General features: G+C 52.3%; 2 protein-coding genes across 2 annotated transcripts in view; both read right to left on the reverse strand.

Moving 5' to 3' along the window:
- The window catches only part of prkcg (protein kinase C, gamma), a 15418-nt gene extending 11792 nt beyond the window's left edge, over positions 1–3626 (reverse strand). The window contains exons 1-4 of the mRNA XM_084669174.1: positions 3613–3626; positions 2859–2984; positions 993–1024; positions 806–888 (exon numbers count right to left, since the gene is read on the reverse strand). Coding sequence (XP_084525300.1) covers positions 806–888; positions 993–1024; positions 2859–2984; positions 3613–3626 — 255 coding nt within the window. The remainder of the gene's footprint in view (positions 1–805; positions 889–992; positions 1025–2858; positions 2985–3612) is intronic.
- Positions 3627–19715: 16089 nt separating this feature from the next.
- Positions 19716–22500, reverse strand: part of grin2db (glutamate receptor, ionotropic, N-methyl D-aspartate 2D, b) — a 33380-nt gene continuing 30595 nt past the window's right edge. The window contains 4 exon segments of the mRNA XM_084668850.1: positions 19716–20333; positions 20336–20406; positions 20409–21387; positions 21390–22500. The exon segment at positions 21390–22500 is cut by the window's right edge and continues 521 nt beyond it. Coding sequence (XP_084524976.1) covers positions 19719–20333; positions 20336–20406; positions 20409–21387; positions 21390–22500 — 2776 coding nt within the window. The 3' untranslated portion in view covers positions 19716–19718.

The raw sequence follows: 22500 nt of genomic DNA on the forward strand, positions 1-22500 counted from the left end.
AGGCTGAATCATTCCTGCCTGCTCTTCAGCTCATCAGTTTTATGGCCTGCTCCTCCTTCCTCTACCTCCTCCCTCTCCCTCCTTCCTCTTCCTCCTTCCTCTGTCTCCCCCTCTACCCCTTTGAGAACACCCCCTCCCCTCCCCTCCCCTCCCCCACCCTCTTTCCTCTGCCAAACTCTCTCTCTCTCTGCTTCTCGCTCCATCTCTCTCCCTCTTAATTCCTTTTTTCCCTGTCACTCTCTCAGTCTTACTATTATACACTGCGCACACACAGACACAGACTCATGCATCCATGTGTGTGTACACACACACCTACAAATATGATCTCTCTGTCTTCTCTGTCTGTTTCTCTCTCTTTCTCTCCCTCTCTCTCTATCTCTCCTTGACCTAATTTCTGATCCGGTTTATTTAGCTGGCAGAGAAAGTCTGAAAAAAAAGACAAATCTCTGAAATCCCAAAGAGAGTCCCCCCTCTCTCCCCGCACCTGTCTCCCCCCTCTCCCCTCCACCTGTCTCCCCCCTCTCCCCCTTCCTCCCCCCTCTCACCTGTCTCCCTCTTCTACTCCGAAGAAGGAACGATTTGAGGTCATGGGAAGAATGGGCGTAAGAAGAACTGAGAGAGGGAGGGAGGGAGGGTGGGTAGGGTCACATATGGAAGGCTGACACGGAGGGATGGAGGGAATGATGGATGATAGAAGAAAGAGGAGAGGTGGAAGGGACATGTGTGTTGATTGAAACAAGCCGTGTGTGTGTGTGTGTGTGTTGGGGTGGAGGCAGGGGGGCTTCTGATGGAAGGACACACTCACATCTGGTTTGGGGGCGGTCAGAGCACCAGGACAAGTGAAGGTCACAAACTCGTGACAGCGTTTGTGGACCACGAAGCTGCATACTGGACAGAATGCAGAGAAACAAGAATATAACACATCGCAGAGGAATGGCCAATCACAAGTCAGCTTTCATCGACTATTAGATTATATACAGCAACAAAAATACCTTGACATTGAAATCCTTGTTTTCCGATGCCCCTGTTGAAAGAAGGTACATTTCAGATACTTCTCTGGAGTTCCATACAATGATCAAACCCATCACGCTTGTCACCTCTGCGCCGAACACTCAGTATAGTACGTCTGCATTCTCTGAGCAATACTGAACAATTCAAGAGGCTAGCAAGCAACATTAGAGTCATTAATTTAGCTTGATTTAATAACCAATGTCACCATTGAGCCTTGAGAGTGTTAACACTTACGCAAGACTTCACGGCTGAGTACAGATGACCTTTATGGAAGAAGATGGAGCTAATAAGCCTGTCTGAGAGCTGTGTTAGTGTCTCACACACACACACACACACACACTCCACAGAGCGCACCAGGTGAGTGGCCTATTGTCACACACACCTAACACTCAATCCCCTCTCCCGCAGCACTGCTGCATCCCACTGTCCTCAGAGCTCAGTGAATAATTAAAGCCCATTGATTGGCTAAAGGGTCCACTCAGCCTGATCCAGGGCTCTGGCACGGACGCTGATTAAAAGGCTGGAGAGAGAAGCAGACATGCTCCGAGACAGACCCTCGAGGGGGCCTGGAGAGTGTCCCCACCCCAGCGGAGAGGAGAGGCCTGGGGGCAGAGCTAGGATCAGGTCTGTCCTGGTTGTTCCTGTCTTTGCTGTGATGAGGGGGACAGGTTACTGACAGTTAGTCCACCAGAGGGCGCTCTGGAAACAGATATGATTCCAGCGAGGGGAAACAGCGCCCCCTGATGGCTGAAGGAAGAGCATGAGTGAAGGAATCGAACACATGTTGAGTTAGTGGTTTCCCAGGTAAGATATCGGTCCAAAACTTAGTGATTGGTTGACTTCCCCCCCCCCCCCCCCAGAATAGAGAAAGGGTGGCAGGTGATTGACTCTCTGAGGAAAAGGGTCTCATTGTCGAATGTGTTCGATATAAAAGTCTTCATTTGCCCTCCTTGTCTTGGTTGATATCAATAGTGTGCAGCCCCAGAGACCCTGGCTCACAGCAGTATCGATCTCTTCTTTCAGTTCCGTCCTATCAGAGTCCCTGTGTGAAGGACACAGTTTCTCCTCTCTACCAGTCGACTGCTCTGTGGTCAGTCGCTCTGTGGCAGTCGCTCTGTAGTCAGTCGCTCTGTAGTCAGTCGCTCTGTGGTCAGTCGCTCTGTGGTCAGTCGCTCTGTAGTCAGTCGCTCTGTAGTCAGTCGCTCTGTAGTCAGTCGCTCTGTGGTCAGTCGCTCTGTAGTCAGTCGCTCTGTGGTCAGTCGCTCTGTGGTCAGCCGCTCTGTGGTCAGTCGCTCTGTAGTCAGTCGCTCTGTGGCAGTCGCTCTGTGGCAGTCGCTCTCTGAGAAGTCCTGAAAGATGTCCCGAGGCAGTTGGCAGAGGCCTGCACTTGCCATAGCCCCACCATATGTCCACACACACACACACATACACACACACACACACCTCATTGCCCTGCTCTGGCTTAGCTCGACAGAATGAGCTCACTGTGTGTGTGATCAGGTTATTAAACTGCTTTATATGCTGACTTTGTGTGTGTCTGTGTGTGTGTGAGTGTGTGTGTGTGTGTAATTAGTAGATGAGATCGGTACAGTGGGCCCAGTGGGTAGGCTGTTGGAGAAGAAGGCAATAAACCAGTGAAGTGTGTGTGCTTGGTGTGTGTGTGGTGTGTGTGTGGTGTGTGTGTGGTGTGTGTGTGGTGTGTGCTTGCTGTGTGGGCTGAGTACTGTCAGTGTGTAGAGGGGCAGGCAGAGTCAGTGCACAAGCACTGGATAAGTAGGCTGGCTGAGGAGGCAAACTGCATGCCTCTGGACTGGTCTGCTGTGTGTGTGTGTGTGTGTGTGTGTTACCAGATGAAGTCGGTGCAGTGACTGCAGAAGGTGGGCTGCTTGAAGAAGCGGGCAGTGAACTGGTGATCCTTCACCTCGATGATCCTCTTGTGTTTGAGCGCCCCCCTCCTCTGGAACACTGGCACCCTGGGTGGGGGGGAGAGTGGGGAGGGCAGGGGGGAGGCCCCCGGGGAGGGGGTGGCGGAGAGGGAGGCCAGGGTGAGGGGGGAGAGGGAGGGGGAGGGGGAGACGGGAGTGGACATACTGCCTGGATGTGAGACAGGAGAGGAGAGGGGAGAGGGTGAGAGGGGGAGAGGGGGAGAGGGGGGAGAGGGGGGAGAGGGGGGAGAGGGGGGAGAGGGGGGAGAGGGGTGGACAGAGAGAGAGGCAGCCAGGGGAGAGAGGTGGACAGAGAGAGAGGCAGCCAGGGGAGAGGCAGCCAGGGGAGAGAGGCAGCCAGGGGAGAGAGGCAGCCAGGGGAGAGAGGCAGCCAGGGGAGAGAGGCAGCCAGGGGAGAGAGGCAGCCAGGGGAGAGGCAGCCAGGGAAGAGAGGCAGCCAGGGGAGAGGCAGCCAGGGGAGAGAGGCAGCCAGGGGAGAGAGGCAGCCAGGGGAGAGGCAGCCAGGGGAGAGAGGCAGCCAGGGGAGAGAGGCAGCCAGGGGAGAGAGGGATGAGCAGAAGGAGAGATAGAGAGGGAGTGACAAAGGAGACAGGGAGGTTAATTCACAACCTGACAGAGCTCTCCTCAGAGACACAGAGCGATTAGTGCAACTCACAGTTTGTCCCACATATGTCCAACTCAGGCCCACACTCCAACTCCCTCCCTCCCTCCCTCCCTCGCCCTATCCACCCCTTATGAAGTCTCCATCCAGATATGCAAGTCGATCTCACACCCCGCCTGGGTAACCCTGACAACCAAACACCCTTGGTCGCCATGTCGACCCCCTGTTGCCATGCCAACCCCCCCCCCCCCCCCACCCCACCTGTTCCAATATTAGAACTCCTCGGCTGACTCCTGTGTCCCTGTTTCAAACTGAACTCGTTTATTTCAAAAAGTTTGACCGTGAATGTCGTTCGCAAGACTAGGGAGTCGAACAGGGAGGGAGGAGAGACAATGAGGGAGGGAGAAATGTCAACAAGAGAGATTTTGGCAACGACTTGAGGACTGCTAAATGATAAATGAAACAGCAACCGAGATTTAATGAATAAATAACTACGGCGAAAGCAGATAGCGTATCAAAATGGGGCTTGTTGAAATGATTGTGGAGTACAGACAACCAGGAGCAAAATCAATCAAAATGTGTACAGAGAGAAGTCAGAGAAAAAGAAAAGAAAGGACAGAATAAAGGACGCAGTTCAGAAACGAGAAAAAGACAATGATGAAGAGCAGATGGAGGGACAGAGAGAGACAGAGAGAGAGAGAGAGAGAGAGACAGACAGAGAGAGACAGAGAGAGAGAGAGAGACAGAGAGAGAGAGACAGAGAGAGACAGAGAGAAAGAGAGAGAGAGAGAGACAGAGAGAGACAGAGAGAGAGAGAGAGAGACAGAGAGAGACAGAGAGAGAGAGACAGAGAGAGACAGAGAGAAAGAGAGAGAGAGAGACAGAGAGATTGAGAGACAGAGACAGAGGGAGACAGAGATAGAGACAGAGAAAGAAAGAGACAGAGAGAGTGAGACAGTACCTGGTTGTGGTTTTTGCCGACAGACTTGGATCACAGAGCCAACTTCTCCAGGTCCAATCCCCCTCTCTTTTCTGTCTTTGGGAGAGGCAGCCTGCTGTCTTCCTGCTGTCTTCCTGGTGTCTTCCTGCTGTCTTCCTGCTGTCTTCCTGCTGTCTTCCTGGTGTCTTCCTGCTGTCTTCCTGCTGTCTTCCTGCTGTCTTCCTGCACCTGTAGCTGCTCACGCTACAAAAGAGGAAAGAGGGAAGGACAGAAAGAAAAATGAAAAGGCTGAGAGAAAATGCCAACTGTGGAGTGGCAGGGAGGGAACGACAGAGGAAGAGAAAAGCCTCACAGACAAGCTCCTGCCAACGACAAGAGAAAGGCAAACGAACGAGGGATGAGACAGGCTTTCCAAGAACGAGAGAAGACGGAGGAGGAGTGGAAAGCTGTATATCCGTTAACCCAGGGCAGGGTGAAGAGGAGGACGAGATGGAAAGATGGTATTCTCTTTCCAAGATTGATTCTGTCAAGAAAAAAGGATGGGTTGGAGAGAGAGAAAGGGGGAGAGTGAGAGAGAGAAAGAGAGAAAGAGAGAGGGAGAGGGGAGGGGGTAAGAAGGAGGGGGAGATGGAGAGGAATAGGCAGCGATTCATTTTAAAATCTGGGTTACTTCTCTCTGGAGAGAGACAGAGGGAGCGAGGGAGGGAGAGGAAGGGAAGATGGAGAGACACAAATTGCCATTTGCCACCATCACTATGGACTCCCAGCAGCCGATAGTCTCTCACCTCCTCCACAGACAGCCCTGCCCCCAACACACACACACCCCCACACACACGGCAGGTTCAGACAAGAGGCCTTCTCACTTGAGTACAGTGTGAAGGGTTAAGCAACACGTTCACCCTACTGTTGTAGCCTAAAAAGAGCCGACCAGGAGCTTAGCTGCAACAGAACTTGGAGCAAATTCAGATCATTGGATGGAGCAGCAGACGGCCTTGGCTACGATTCTTTTTGTTTTGACGACATTGAAAAAACGATCCCCTATCAGTTAGAGTAGTATCTGCATAATCAGTCTGCTGCATAACTGTGAGCAGGTGGTGGACTCACCCAACGTGGTCCCACTGTACTACAAACCAGGTCAGGCAGAGGATGATGGGAAATGTAGTTTCTGAGAGAAGTACTACTGGTTATTCCAGACGACCTTGTGATAAAGAAGACCTTTATGGCACAGAAGACATAAATAGAGTTTACACACGCACGCACACACACGGTTAATTACAACCAATGACATAACAGCAGATTGAGTGTGTGTTTGTGAATGTCTGACGTTGTGAGAGAGAGGAGGGATAGTAGGAGGAGAAAGTGAGAGCGAGAGAGTGAGAGAGAGAGAGAGAGAGAGAGAGGGGGGGGGGAGAGAGAGACTAGGATGGGCAACATGGGAACAGAGAGAGAGCAAGCCAGGGCCAGAGATACACAGACAGGGGACGAGCGACGGAGGAAGCTGTAAGATCGGAGAGGGACGGAGAGATTGAGAGAGGGAGTGAAAGGTTGAAGGTCTAATTAATGAAAATGTAGGTTATTAGTCTCTGATGAAGACACCGGCAGAGAATTAATTAACTATTATAATTAGCAAGATTGTTAGAGAGCAAAATGGTGTCAGCCAGCAAGATAAGACTGTGTTTGGTTGTCATTATATGTGAGTCGGCATCTATCTGTGTGTATATCTGTGTGTGTGTGTGTGTGTGTGTGTGTGTGTGTGTGTGTGTGTGTGTGTGTGTGTGTGTGTGTGTGTGTGTGTGTGTGTGAAAGAAAGCAGTGTGTGAACACATTTCTGACAGCGACATGACTTCTCAGCATTACCCTAGCACAGCTAACGAGAACAAAATAGTTTTTCTGTTGTTGAAAACTACGATCAATTTGATGATCAAATAAGGAGGTATTGGCACATAGAAGGCTCACACAACAGTGTATACTGTACATACTGTACATTCACAGGACTCATTTCCTGTCAGAAAATGCACCTTGCTTCCAAATGTTTCTGTCGGGATAATGGTTAACAGGCTGGTGCACAGCCAGTCTAGATGCCTGGTGTTTTAAGCTGTACTGTATTCGGAGAGTCATAAAGCTGACACGCCAGTGCCAACACAAACCAGCGTCAGAGCCACAGTGAGTTGTTAATGCTGTAAGGACCTGAGATCACACACCATGTTAATCAGCCCATTAGAAACCAAGGCACACAAAGCCATAGTGTGTTCTTTCCATTGAGAGCAAGCAGATGGGATTCCCTGGTGTTATCTGTACGTGTGTGTGTGTTCATTAGTGTGTGTGTGCACAGGAGCGAGTGTGTCTTTGTGGTGAGTGCTTGAACATGTGTGTGTGTGTGTGTGTGTGTGTCACAGGGCTATCTGGACATGCTTTACAGTTAGGAGCAGTAAAAGTGAGCTATAGGGCGAGGCCTGACAGAGATCCAGCAGGGTTATAAACACTGTGGACACACACACACACACACAGAGCAGTTTAACAAACACAGGGATGTAGACCCACCTGTTTGATGAAGAGCTTATGGGGAAGCAGAACACACATGCACACGCATAAAAGCACACACACTGAAAGGAGAAACAGAAGTCAAGGTTAGCTCGCACACAAAAGCTGTTGTAAAAGAGTAGTGTAGATTGGGTTAGCATACATTTAAACTGCAGGTTGAGAAAAGGGAGTCAGATGGCTGAGCGGGTAGAGCATCAGGCTAGTCATCTGAAGGTTGCCAGCTCAATTCCCTGCCAGTGCACATGACGTTGTGTCCTTGGGCAAGGCACTTCACCCTACTTTCCTCAGGGAGAATGTCCCTGTACTTATTGTAAGTCGCTCTGGATAAGAGTGTCTGCTAAATTACTAAATGTAAATGTAAAAAAAAAGAATCTTGAGTTTTCTACTTCATCTCTATCATCGTGAGGTTTAATATCACCTATCATATGAACCTGTATATTATAATTTAGGTAGGCTGTCTCTTGATAAAGGCATAGTATTCATCTCTTATCACACCTGCCCTCTAATTATCCGATTGTCTTCCACTCCCCATTTCCTCCTCGTTCCCTCTCACCCCTCTCCTACCTCTCTCTTTTTCTCGCTCCCTCTCTCTGCCTGCAGATGGCTATCGTATTATTTCTGACCACGGCTTAATGAAACAGAAAATTTTCCGACGATAGAATCTTTTTGGGTAGTGGAGGGGGTGCGGGGGGGGGGGGGGGCAATCGGCACTTCACCAATTACAGACATCCATTACCTCCTAACGAGCGCTCACGAAGCAGACAATTCAGACCAGCGTTTCTGCCTCCGCCAATGAAATTACGGAAAATAGATTCTTACAAACTGCTATTGTTTGGAGGAATCAGCGAAGAAGTGCTGTTTTCCACTGTCAGAACGTAAGTAATCATATTTGCTAGTTAAATGTGAATCGTCAGAAGAACCAATCACCCCAGTGTGCCCGACGTGTCGACTGTTGTCGTGTTTTTGTTATGGCTTAATGAGAAGTGGCGCCTTTTTGTGTTGGAGAGACAGCCAGGCCGGCGAAATGAGACGGCAGCTGATCAACCGTCGTCAGCACAGTCTAGAAAACCTCAATTGTGGAACTAAACAAGCCTCCTGGTACTGTTTGTCGTAGTTTTGCTCGGCTATATCGGTCAGCTAGCTCGTGAAACAACAGATTGAGTTGCGCAAACAACATGCAACACAGAGCATTTTTAACGGTAGCCTACATATAAGTGGCTCCCTCGATGCCTGCACAATAGTATACTGAGGAATGTGGAAACAAATTGAGCCAGCAAGCAATGTGAGATGAGGAGGATAAAACTGTGAAACTGAGAAGGTGTCAACAACTAAAGGATCCTTCTGAGGTTTGGAGAGAGATGGAGGAGGAGGTGAGGAGGTAGAGGAAGTGGGAGAGGAGCGAGTTACAAAACCTGAGGGCATAAAAAAACGGCATTGAAAATGCAGGCTTACTATTAACTTCATCATGCATCCGAAAAAACAAAGACAATGTTAGACAGGCTAAAGGCTAAATAGCTACAAAAGCTAGAATAGTTAAGATTCTTGTACAACTGAAGTAATTGTTTATGAACAAAGAGTTATGGATTAGATTCAAGATTAAAGTATCTTTTTTTGAACATCACTGGGCAGCATCCCCCCTTCCCCCCCCCTCCACACACACACACACACCTTCACTAACCCACACTACACATCCACACACACACAAGCAAAACAGCCTCGTTAAAATAGTTTGAAGAGATGTGAGAGAGGTGCCACAGCAAACACTGCAAATACTGCAGTTCCTGCCTGAAAAACCAAGCAGCACCTTGTAGATACGGTATACAGCAGAGCTGTGAAGAACCACACAAAACCTTTATCTGCATTAACACAATAAATAAGGCGCAAAAGATAGATCAGATAACTGTACTCGCTCCCCATTTCCTGAACCGTATTGAAGAAATCAAACAAAAGCTGATGGTTACAAAATTCTGTCTGCATCGGATGATGGGAAGCAGGGAAAGAAGCACAAACGCACTCACACACATGCACACGAACACACGCACACACATTTTAGTCATTTAGCAGACGCTCTTATCCAGAGCGGCTTACAGTAAGTACAGGGACATTTCCCCGAGGCAAGTAGGGTGAAGTGCCTTGCCCAAGGACACCACGTCATTTGGCACGGCTAGGAATCGAACCAGCAACCTTCTAATTACTAGCCCGATTCCCTAACCGCTCCACAGTGGCATCCGCTGCAGCTCTTGGCTGGCTGTGCCCCGGCGCGGCTGGTGAGAAGATGGGCCTCGTGCTCTGGGAAGAGAAGAAAGATGAAAGGATAAAAGGACGCTCTGTGTTTTTTCTCTCCAGATCAGAGATCAAGCCGGCGTATTCTAGAAGCCTATGGCACTCCCTGCGCCATGAAAGAGGAACACCGTCCTCATTTACGCTCACGTGTGGGAGGGAGGGAGGGGGGGGGGGGTGGCTGAGCAAGGTGAGGAAGATGGGATGGTGACAAGAAGAGAGATGAGGAATGGAGAGAGAAGGAGTGAGAGAGGGAGGGCAGAGCAGAACAGGCTTAGCCAGAGTCGAGGGTACAGGGAAGAGATAGCAGACAGAGAAGATGGGAGAGCTGTGCGGTAGGGCGTGCAAGTTTGTGTGTGTGTGTGTGTGTGTGTGTGCATTAGAGAACGAAAGGCGGGTGGCGGTGGAAGATGGGAAAGATGGAGTGGGATAGAGGTGGGTGCAGAGTTTGCCTGTGTGAGAGAGAGGGAGACAAAGAGAGACAGAGAGAGAGAGAGAGAGGGAGACAGAGAGAGAGGGAGACAGAGAGAGAGAGGGAGACAGAGAGAGGGAGACAGAGAGAGAGGGAGACAGAGAGAGAGGGAGACAGAGAGAGAGGGAGACAGAGAGAGAGAGGGAGACAGAGAGAGAGAGGGAGACAGAGAGAGAGGGAGAGACAGAGAGACAGAGAGAGAGGGAGAGACAGAGAGAGGGAGACATAGAGAGAGGGGAGGGGAGGGAGAGATGGGTGTTAAGCCCTGCACCAAAGACATGCGTTACCAATCCCCCGGGTCCTGCTCTCAGATCAGCACAGGATCAATCTGCTCCACCACAGCAGGGACGACACACACTCCATCCCCCGTGTGTGTGTGTGTGTGTGTGTGGAGGTGAGTAGTGGGGGATGTCACAGTACAGTATGAGTGACTACGTGTGACCGAGGAGTGCGAACATGAGTGTGACGGAAGATAGAGAGGTTGCAATAAGAGTGTAAAGAGGGGGAGGAGATGGAGGAGGAATAGGAGGGGGAGCAGGAGGGGGAGGAGATGGAGGAGGGGGAGGAGATGGAGGAGGGGGAGGAGATGGAGGAGGGGGAGGAGATGGAGGAGGGGGAGGAGATGGAGGAGGGGGAGGAGATGGAGGAGGGGGAGGAGATGGAGGAGGGGGAGGAGATGGAGGAGGAATAGGAGGGGGAGCAGGAGGGGGAGGAGGAGGGGGAGGAGATGGAGGAGGGGGAGGAGATGGAGGAGGGGGAGGAGATGGAGGAGGGGGAGGAGATGGAGGAGGAATAGGAGGGGGAGCAGGAGGGGGAGGAGGAGGGGGAGGAGGAGGGGGAGGAGATGGAGGAGGAATAGGAGGGGGAGGAGATGGAGGAGGGGGAGGAGGAGGGGGAGGAGATGGAGGAGGAATAGGAGGGGGAGGAGGAGGAGGGGGAGGAGATGGAGGAAGAGGAGGGGGAGGAGGAGGAGGGGGAGGAGGAGGGGGAGGAGATGGAGGAAGAGGAGGGGGAGGAGGAGGAGGGGGAAGAGGAGGGGGAGGAGATGGAGGAGGAATAGGAGGGGGAGCAAGAGGGGGAGGAGGGGGAAGAGGAGGGGGAAGAGGAGATGGAGGAAGAGGAGGGGGAGGAGGAGGGGGAGGAGATGGAGCCTGGATGAGCGAGCAGCAAGGTGCAGGCAGGGAAGATAGATTTGGAGGAATATTGGTGTTAGGGTTGCTGGGGGTGGTCGTCTGGGGAGGTATGGACCCCCCGCACCTGAGCTGTAGAGGCCAGTCTGAGAGAAGCGGTCTGTGACAGCGACATGATGGTGTCTGAAGGGCCCTAACTACCCTCCCAGCTATGTATATGGACAAGGTCCAACTGGATCGGCCCTTTAGAGGCTCAACTCACACCAACAGAATCGGCCTTTTACGACTAGCTTCAGTTAGGCACCGCTCTTCGGTCATCACACTACACCCTTCTCCAGCGGTGAAAACCCAACCTGAAATCGTCACACTGACCTGTGATCAGTGACATCGTCACACTGACCTGTGATCAGTGACATCGTCACACTGACCTGTGATCAGTGACATCGTCACACTGACCTGTGATCAGTGACATCGTCACACTGACCTGTGATCAGTGACATCGTCACACTGACCTGTGATCAGTGACATCGTCACACTGACCTGTGATCAGTGACATCGTCACACTGACCTGTGATCAGTGACATCGTAACACTGGCCTGTGATCAGTGACATCGTAACACTGGCCTGTGATCAGTGCGTGGGGTCAGCTTCAACATCGCAGCGCCTGCAACTCAAATCTTATTAGAGCGTCAAGTCATTACCTCATGCACACACACACACACACACACACACACACACACACACACAGGCCTCGGAATGCAATTAGCCATTAGGCCACCATCGCAGTGACAAAGCGTGCCTAATTAGCTGATAGCGCTCTCTCTGGGACCGTGGCAACTCCATGTTTAAAAAGCTCATCAGCACTGTGGTGTAATATCACGTGTCAGCGTGAGAGAGAGAGAGAGAGAGAGAGAGAGAGAGAGACGCCGTCTCGCTGCCTGGAATCAGAACCCTCCCAGAGCGCCACTCTGAATAGACCTGCAACAACAGGAGGGAAGGGGACAAGCTCGCTTCGGTCAAACAGCCCCCCTGGTAACGGCATCTCGGGAGCGGTTGAAGGTTGAAACGGAACGGGGTTCCAAGTGGCGGTGTTGGATGTGTTTTTGGGGGGGCGGGGCCGGGTAGAGACCGGAGCGTGAGGTGAGTGTTGGCTCGCTACTGTAGCTTTACTGTGAGGGAACGGAGGTGGAGTCTTTGAGGTCAGCTCTGGTCAGATCAAAGCAGAGGCTGTCAGTTACCACAGAAACCTCTCTGAAAGATCGCCACATGCACACTCCTCCTGCAAACCCACACACGCATGGTGTCTCTCTCTCTTTCTCTCATGCATTCACTCTCTATCTCTCTCTCTCTCTCATACTCTCCCTCTCTCTCTCACTCACTCTCCCTCTCTCTCATGCTCTCCCTCTCTCTCTCTCTCCCTCTCTCTCCCTCTCTCTCTGTCTCTCTCTCCCCCCTCTCTCTCTCCCCCTCTCTCTCCTTCTCTTTGTACAGCAACCTGTCAAAGCCAGGTTCTCTGAGCTCCTCATAAATGTAGGCGCCATGCAGCTGAGTAACGCACAGCTAGCCTCGTTAATACTGTCAAACACAAACACACTTGTGTGTACACACATACGGCACGCAAACAGGTTTGTACATTAAAATACAATACATTTGTAGGCAGTGTACGTGATAACCACTCCCTCCCAGGAATTGGCAAACCAATGAAACACAGCAACACAGGCAGATTTAAAGAGATTCATATTTTATGAAGCAACTGTCAGGAAGTAAGTGCAGCACTGACCCTCCAGCCCCACCCCGGACAGACATGTCAAAACAAACTAACTCATATAGATCAGGGCATAGACCAGACCAGTCTGGGCTGTACACAACACCAGGCCGTGGCAACCTGCCGTGGCAACCTGCCTTAGCAACCCTTAGAGCAAGTTTAGAGAATGCTCTGGGCTAGCATGATGAAACTAGGTCTTAGCATGCTGCAGGGACACAACTGTATAAACACGCACACACACACACACACACACGTGCCAGGTACCTGGGTCCTCTGGGGTGGAGGTTGGCTTCGACCACAGGTCCAAGACCAGACGCTGTTTCCTCCGCTCCTACCCTTAACCATCAGGGGAAGGAACAGGGGGCTGGTCCTGGAACAGTGTCTAAGCAGATTGGCTACAGCTCATCTGACAGCTATTGGATGCCCCTGGGGGTTGTTCCTGCATGGTCTTCAGCATGCACTGTAATCCACGTGCCGGTATGGAGGTACCCTGACTACAGAACCGGAGTTTGTGATGAACACTGAGATAACGGCACGTGTGAACATCAGACAGTGGCTGTCCTGGTGAAGCTACGTGACATGGGACGAACGCTGAACATCCTGCCGTTTGATTGGTCCCTGGGCCCGGGGAGTCGAACCTACGACACTCCTTTGTTTCCTTGATATATTTTCATGGCGAACTGAGTTGTGCACCGATGAGGACCCTGTTTGAAAAAACCTGGAGCGCCATACGTTGTACTTCCCAGGTCAAAGGTTAAGTGAGTGAACGTGTAGGGGGGGTGAGGGCGTCTATGGCCGAGCTAACAGGTGGAGCTAACAGGTGGAGCTGAAACCACACCCCCCTCCCTAACAGGACTGGGACTGGACTGATGTGACCATCACTGCTAACAGAAACCAAACTGCAACGTCAATCTGAAAAACAACAGGAATGCTGAACCGTAGAAAATAGTGAGTTTTGCCTCCCCTCTCATGGTGCTGCACAGGCCTGAGAAGAGGACGATTAGCTTAACAAAAGAAAGAGAGAGAGAGAGAGAGAGAGAGAGAGAGAGGATGTAAACAAGGAAGTGATGATGCCATATTTTTAGGTAACCTTGTTGTTAAGTCTGAAAATCCACAGGTATCTGAGTGGAGTGGTGTGTGTGTGTGTGTGTGTGTGTGTGCGTGTGTGTGTGTGTGCGTGAGTGAGAGAGATCATATCCTTAAAGCTGTAGATTGCAGTTCAGTATGAGACCAAGGAACACTGAGGATCATAACTGATGGATATAAGCATGTGTGTTAAATATGCAGGCACAGCAAAGAGTGTGTGTGTGTGCATGTACTGTGTGTGTGTGTGTGTGCATGTACTGTGTGTGTGTGTGTGCATGTACTGTGTGTGTGTGTGTGTGCATGTACTGTGTGTGTGTGTGTGTGCATGTACTGTGTGTGTGTGTGTGCATGTACTGTGTGTGTGTGTGTGTGTGCATGTACTGTGTGTGTGTGTGTGTGCATGTACTGTGTGTGTGTGTGTGCATGTACTGTGTGTGTGTGTGTGTGTGCATGTACTGTGTGTGTGTGTGTGCATGTACTGTGTGTGTGCATGTACTGTGTGTGTGTGTGTGTGTGCATGTACTGTGTGTGTGTGTGTGCATGTACTGTGTGTGTGTGTGTGTGGGGGGGGGGGGGACATTAAACAGAATCATGCCATAAAGGCCTGTCTACATAGCCTAATGCCCATGAAGATAGAGACATGAAGTAAACACACACACACACCCATGAACATATATACGTTTGAATTACTTAGCTAATTACTGTTGGACTACTTTCAAAGATCTGAAGCTTTTTAGAATATATATATATTTATATATATGTGAGCCTTTTTTATTCTGCAAGGACTGCATAACAACACAAAAACACCTAATTAGTGTGCAACGACACCATTACGATTTCTCTCCATATTCGAAGATACTCTGTAATTCCTTGTATAATTGTCCCTCTGTGAGATCAGTCCAGCCCCGCCCTGTTCATTAAGACATACGAGGTGGGATAGGCACATGGCATCAGATTGCCTCTAGGCGCTCATCTAAGTTCAGTTCGTTAATATTTCAGCACCCAATTATTAAAGGCAGGGTAAGTACGTTTTGCAAACCTAGCAATTTGAGCTTGAGTTTGAACGGATTAAAACCAAAATATCCCACCCCCTCCCTTCAAAGCTACTCCCACAAAACACATGAACACGTTGCCTGACTACTGCCAGGAGGGAGGTTGGAAGACAAACAAGTAGCTCGTCCAGTCATCAGACATTTACATTTAGCAGACGCTCTTATCCAGAGCGACTTACAGTAAGTACAGGGACATTCCCCCTGAGGCAAGTAGGGGTGAAGTGCCTTGCCCAAGGACACAACGTCATGAGGCACAGCGGGGAATAGATCTGGCAACCTTCTGATTACTAGCCCGACTCCCTCACCGCTCAGCCATCTGACTCCCATTTGGACCGAATTCCATCATTAGTGCCGGTCCGATCTAAATGATTGGCCGTGTTTATTCAAATCCTGAAATGCCCACAGATATCAAGTTGATTTCATTTTAGTGTCAAACCCTTAGATTTATTGGATGCTATCAGGATGTGAAGTTTATTTCAGCAAATATGACAAAGTGCTTCTCAACAATGTTACCTACCCTGCCTTTAAGTTTAGGACTGGGTGTGACAGAACAGACTCTGGGTCAGTGCTTGGAGGCAAAGTGAAGGACCTTATGCAACTCTATATTACCCAGCAGGCACCAGGTGGTGGTGCACAGGACACCATGGCAACTCCGTGGAAACGCCATGGCAACACCACGAAAATGCCATGGCAACGCCATGGCAACCGTGGTCTAATTCGATGCCCGGCGGTGTGGTACAGCCCAGACTTGCTACAGTGGCATGGTCATCAGATACACACTTCAGTCACATCGTTAATAATCACATAGTTCATTAATTAATTAATCAATCAAATAACTGATCATCATCTTCAACAATCGGTCAACAGGAGTAAGAACACAGTATCTACTGGTCTCTGTTTTTTGCTAAGTGAGAGACGGACGGAGGGGATGTAGAGAAGGACAAAATTAATCGGTGTCTAGAAGACAAAACGGGATAGATAAAAGACAGGTACTTTATCATTAAGAAGTGTCCAACTGTACAAAACAACTGAACAAAACGATCAAAGGAAATAAACAAGGAAATGGGGGAGATGAGGGAGGGAGGGAGGGAGGGAGGGAGGGAGGGAGGGAGGGAGGGAGGGAGGGAGGGAGGGAGGGAGGGAGGGAGGGAGGGAGGGAGGGAGGGAGGGAGGGAGGGAGGGAGGGAGGGAGGGAGGGAGGGAGGGAGGGAGGGAGGGAGGGAGGGAGGGAGGGAGGTGATATATTGTGAGAAAAGAACTATAGATAAACAGATTGTGTTAGGTAGTACAACGGTAAGAGTGACTGACTGGCAGATATAGTAGATACAGAGAGATGGAAAGAGAGATTCGTCTTTTTTCTTGTCTTTTTTTTGTCACAGGCACTGATGTTTTCACAGTCATATAGGAGGAATCGAAATTCAAAAATGATTTCAGTGTCTAGAATTGCTACAAAGCTAAAACATTTAAAACTATTTATCTAACACTTCCTCCAAGTATACCAAACTGAACTCATATATATATACCTGTATGTATATATATGTATATATTTATTTGTACATATATATTTCTTTATAGATAAATGATAGAATTCAAATGATGAATACAATGATCAATAAAATATTTCAGTTAAATCACAGTATAACATGGTACATTCTCAAAAACATAGTATATATTAATATATTCTTTTTTTCTCAGCAAAAATTAAGCTACAGGGTTTAAGAGTCACTTCTGTTCATGCAGTCACAGACTTAAGTATTAGCGCCTTGATACAACTCAGTGATGCTCAATGATACACCAGGTTTAAGCCCTGCTGATTGGTTCAAAAATGACCTTATTCCACCCACACAGGAAGCAGAAAAACTGTTTCCATGGTTTCCACAGTTGGGGCGCAAAGTGGAGCTCTCTACCTCAAAGAAAGATGGCTGCCCTGGGTCTTGAGATTTTGCTACTGTTGAACTACACAAACCTCTTACTGCAAATCTCAGGGATTTCATTCAGCTAATCATGCAACGATCTGAAAGGATCTGGCTCAAGAACAGGGGAAGGAGACAACAAAAGCCTCTTTTTAAAACAATGATACGGTTTCCAAAATGCCCCTTAAAACCTTAAAAGCCCTAGAAAAAATGTAGAAGGTGTTGGGGAGGGGGGGGGGGGGTTATTAAAGAAGGCCGTCTAACCCTTCGATCTGTGACAACATGCACAAACACAACACACTGTCCCTCACTTAACCAGTCACGCCACCCCCCCCTCCCCACCCACCCCCACACCTTCCAGACACAACTGACAGCATCCAAAAAAGGTTACAAAGTCTAAAAGTAGATCTACTTTTGCTACATCATCATGTCAAAGCTACATTCAACTACGACAGAAGGGAGAGCTGGTCTGTGGCTGCCTGGAGGGAGAGAGAGAGGGAGGGAGAGAGAGAGACAGACAGAGAGAGGGAGAGAGAGAGAGAGAGAGAGAGAGAGAGGGAGGGAGGGAGGGAGGTAGGGAGGGGGAGAGGGAGGGGGAGAGGGAGGGGGGAGGGAGGGAGGGAGGGAGGGAGGGAGGGAGGGAGGGAGGGAGGGAGAGAGAGAGACAGACAGAGAGAGGGAGAGAGAGAGAGAGAGAGAGAGAGAGAGAGAGAGAGGGAGGGAGGGAGGGAGGTAGGGAGGGGGAGAGGGAGGGGGAGAGGGAGGGGGGGAGGGAGGGAGGGAGGGAGGGAGGGAGGGAGGGAGGGAGGGAGGGAGGGAGGGAGGGAGGGAGGGAGGGAGGGAGGGAGGGAGAGAGAGAGAGAGAGAGGGTCGAGGTGAAGACTGAGATGAGCGGCGCGTGACTGGAAATGTTCCGCCAAAGCGTCTGAATGTTTGGCACTGGTTTGGCTTTTGGCACAGCTCTGTTTGACTTCCAGAGGCTACTTCATCAGCTTGACATTGATTTTACAGTCACACTAAAGAGGGCAATATTGCTAGACTAACAGTCTTTAGATATTTCCATGTGACCGAGTGAGACCATAACTGTATTGTACAGATGTTTTCCATCACGCATACCTTTAGCGTCAAAGAAACAGTCCGTGTTTAGATCGCACACGGGCCCTGAACTGAACGTGTCAATATTGATCATTTTGTTATTTGAACCCTATCGCTCTGTTAAAGTATTTAAAACAACAGCACACATTTCAGAGCGGTTCAAGTGATTGGCACAGTGAAGTGTCCGCTTCTGAGGCCAGCCTGCATGTGCAGGGTCGGTGGTGATGATGTCACGGGTTCAGGCGATGCGAGGAGCATTTGTGCTTCATGATGTCCTTCTCCACCACACCAGCGAGAGGCTTGATAAACCAGACAGCACGATACAACAGCAACCATTCTGAAGCGCACCTCATCCACAAATCCTCATTCCACCCGACACAGCTGTCCTTCCTGCTAAATATAACTTGGATGCTCTCCGTATTATTCCTTTCTAAATCACGTAAAACAATTAAGCCCTCGGAAATCTTGTCTCTCTGAACACTCTTAGACTTATTTGAATATTATGCAGCCATCTAGTGCCAATTATAGATATTGCAACCAATCATCGCCTCGAATTCTCTTGTATAATTGAAAATGATGTATTGCTCACACATTGAATACGATAGGGATATACTGCATCCATATAAACAGATGACTGCAAACCAATTTGGCTTAAAAGCTCTTGAGTACAAATTTGGCACAGAATTTAAAACACTCCCAAATCCATTCTTAGCCACAGCCAACTCCCCTTCTGATAAAACACTAACACAGTGAGAGCAATATATAGATAGATAGAATAAAAAAGAAGGTATTGGGAGAAAAAGGCGGGAGTAAGAAAGGAAAGGAAAAGACAAACATTAAAAGAAAATCCTGCCACATGTTTTCTGTTCTTATTAGTGTTTTTCTTCTGAACGTCAGTTTGCTTTTCAAACACAGTGACGTCAACACACAACCGCTTCTAAGTTCTGATTGGACCAAAGCTGAAACGGCAGACTCCGATGGGGAGGAGAAGTCCTTTTCTGTCAAACGTGATTGGGCGAGAGGGTTTGTAGTAAACATGACATCACGGAGACAGTCCAGTGGTAGCGCTAGAGGGGTCTATGACGTCATGAGGTCAAAGGTGAAGTGAGAAGCATTGTTCAAACAGTGCAAGTGAGGGAAGTCACTGCATTGCTTCTGTATCAACTGACTTACAAAAGTAGAGACAGGAAGGGTTGTCTGTGACAAGATCTAGTCCACCAATCCAGTTCATAGGTGGTGTGATGGGCATATCTCTCAGCCAATGAGGGACTGAAAAATGTACCAATCGTTGGGTCTTACAGGAGCAGACCAGTTTCCCTGTTACCAACAGGTAGTGTTCTCAAAGCCAGAGGGAGGGAGACCAGTGAGCGTGCGCGTGTGTGCGTGTGTGTGTGTGTGTGTGTGTGTGTGTAAACATGACATCATTACTCACAGGTTGCAGACTATTCCTATCCATAGTTGTGACTGGTGGAGGAGAGGAGAACCGATGATGACATCACTAAGCTCAGTTCCGATCGGAGGAGGAATTCCGGAGCCGCCGTCGCCCCGGATGACGCAACCTCGCCTTCGCTCTCGTCGTCGTGGGAACCCTCGAGGCGGACGTAGGTCACCCTGGTGTGCCGGCTGACTGTGGCCGTCACAAGGACGCGCACCAGAGACCCTCTCGTCACCACGCTGCTCTCACCAGCCAGCCGCACAGCCGAGTTCCCCGCCTCCGTTTCCGTAGCAACGGTCGCCGTGCCATCGCACGTGGTCGTCGAGGCGACAGCGGTCTCGGTCGAGGAGTCGGCGTCGGCCTTGCTTCCGGTTGGCGCGGCGCCCAGGGGGTCGGCGGCGGTGGCGGCGGCGGCGGCGGCTGGCGTGTCTCCCTCTCTCTTCTCCCCCTGTCATACCTCGCTCTCCAGGCTGGAGAAGTGGGCGGAGCCACGGCGGGAACACAGGCTCTTGGCTTTGAGGGGCAGGTGGGGGGAGTAGAACCTGCGGGGCTGGGGCACCGAGCGAAGTCTCTGGTACTGGAGCTTGGCGCTGGCCGAGGCCGGGCCGGAGGAGGAGGGGGGGGCGGAGGCCGAGGAGGGGGGCGGGGGGATGGGGACCGGGAGGGGGGAGGAGGACAGGGACGCCTGGGACAGAGGCTGGGGGGGCGAGGGGGAGGGCTGAGGGGGGTGGTCGCTGAGGCCCCCGGCTCCTGGCTGTGTGCTGAGGCTGAGGTTGGACTGGCTGCCTGACTTGGCCTGGCCCGGCTCGGGCTTGGGGGGCAGGGGCTTGGGGGACAGGGCCTTGGGGCGGGAGCCCCCGCTGAAGCTGTGGCAGTGAGGCAACAGCTCCTCCTGGCTGTGGGAGAGGGTGGTGGAGGTGGACGCGCCCCTCTTGGAGCGGGGCGCGGGCAGGCGGCTATGGGGGTAGGGGTGCGGGTGGGGGTACTGGCTGCATGAGCACAAGGGCCCCCTGGACTCCTGTTCCCCCCTCCCCCTCCCCTTCCCCTTCCCCTTTCCCCCGCCTCCCCTTTCCACCTCTTCTCCCCCTTCATGGGAAGTTTGTCCACCGACCAGTACCGCCGGGGGGGAGGGAGGGCCGCGGGGGGGGGGGCCACTGAGAGCCCAGACCCCCGCTCCCACCGCCCGACCCCCACCCTACGCCCGGCCCCGACGCCCACAAATCTGCCCCTGTGTCGCCCCATCCCTCCGCCCGACCACCCAGGATGGAATCGTCTCGGCTGTTGATGCTGCCTCCTTTCTCCCTGGCGGGGTATGTGCCGAAAAACCAGCCCCCGCCCCCTATGCCCCCCACCACGCCACTGGTCGCGCCCCCGGGCCCGCCCTCCCAGTATCGCTCAAACCGGCCAAACTCCCCCGACGAACCTTCGTCAGAGTAACTCTCCTCCGCTCTGGCCCTGTCCCTCTCTGACTCGGACACGGCGCCCCTCCCGCCCGCCCTCCTCGTCCTCTCCCCCGCCCTTGCCTGCTCCCCCACCCTCGCCCTCTCCTCCTCCTCCTCCTCCTCCTCGTTGTCCTCCTCCGAGTCCCACTCGTGGAAGGACAAGCCCTCTCTGGTGTGAGGCCGGCCCCTCTCGTAGTGCATCAGCAAAGGCCTCCTCTCCCCTCCTCTCCTCCCCTCCCCTCTCTCCATTCCTCCACTCCTCCGCCGCTTCGAGGACGGAAGGAGGGTGTGTAGGGAGGAGGGGGGGGTGCCAGAGTTGGGGTCCTCGCCTCCTCCGCTCACCCAGAACTTGACGGAGGCGGGGAGCTTGTGGAGGTTGGGGTAGCGCTTGTTGGGGGTCCGGATTCGGGACTGAGAGTGAGAGGATTTGGGCCGCCTGTCTCTGCTCCTGCTACTGTCCCCCTCCTCCCTGTCCTCCCCCTCGTCCTGCCCTCCCTCCCTCCTCCCTCTCTCCCTCTCTCCCTCCCACGCTGAGTCCCGACCCTTGTCCCCAAATGTACTTCTGTACTGGGCCGGGAAGGAGGAGTAGTCTTGTAGCTCTCCTCTCTCCCCCTCCCCTCCTCCCTCTCTCTCCGCCTCCATGTCCCCCTCCTCAGTCTCCGACCGCTGCCCCCCGGCTGCCCCCCCGGAGACTTTTGCCTTTTCTTCGTCTTCATCGCCTTCTTCTTCTTCTTCTTGACTTTCCGTCTCTTCCTCTCCCTCTCCTCCCTCTCCCTCTCCCTCTCTCGCTCCCTCTCCTCCCTCTTCTTACGCTTCTTATTCTTCCTCTTTTTCTTCTTCTCCTTCTCCTTCTCTTTCCTCCTCTTCTTTTCTCGCTTCCTCTCCGAGTCCCCCCCGCCCCCACCGCCGCGCTCCCTTTCTCTGTCGGCCCAGCCGGCCCACCACTCCTGCAGCTGGGACAGCTGGCTGCCCCCTCTCTCGCGCTCCCGGTCGCCCCGCGGCGGGCGGGGCTTCCTGGGCGGGACCGGCGGGGGCAGACGCCCGTGGCTGAGCGAGCGAGGGCGCATGAGGGAGCGCTCGCGGTCCCGCCCCCGGCCCAGCAGGAGGCTGGACTCCTCCGTCAGCTCCTCGTCCTCCTCGCCGTCGTCCTCGGCGTCCGCCCCCCCGCCGCGCTCCCGCGTGCTGCGGGACGAGCCGTAGGAGGTGCTGGACGGGGAGGAGGAGCGCGAGGAGGAGGGCGAGGTGGTGGTGGACGAGGAGGTGGAGGTGGAGGAGGAGGATGTGGAGGAGGTGTAGGGGAGCGAGGCGGAGGCTGACGGCGGCGTGTAGGCAGGGCTGAGGGGGACGGGCACAGGGAGGGAGAGAGGGGGCGAGAGGGGGCGGCCGCGCCTTCCTCCTCCCTCCCTCGCTCCGCCCCTCCGGCCCAGTGGCAGGATGTTCTCGTACAGTGGGCCTCCGGGCTCTTTGGGCTTCTTGGGCCTGCGCTTCCTCCAGAAGGATGAGGGGAGAGGGGGAGAGGGGGGTGGCAGTGGGGGGTTAGGGGGCAGTGGGGCCTGGCTCTTAGGAGGCAGCCTGGGGGTCCCCCCCTTAGGCTTAACACCCACCTTCCCCTGACTCCCTCCGCCGCCACCTCCCCCCCCCCTCTTCGCACCCACCCCGTGGTCCACTCCCTTCTCTGAGTAGAAGACCACGGTGGCTGGGGGGGGGTGGGGGGGTCCGCGGGGGATGGTCTTGGGGGTCTGGGAGCCTGCCTGCTGGTCCATGCAGGGCCCCAGACCCTCAGGGTCGATA

This window comes from Hypomesus nipponensis, chromosome 2 (genome assembly GCF_054491055.1).
Source record: "Hypomesus nipponensis isolate SF chromosome 2, ASM5449105v1, whole genome shotgun sequence".
NCBI classification, from domain to species: Eukaryota; Metazoa; Chordata; class Actinopteri; order Osmeriformes; family Osmeridae; genus Hypomesus; species Hypomesus nipponensis.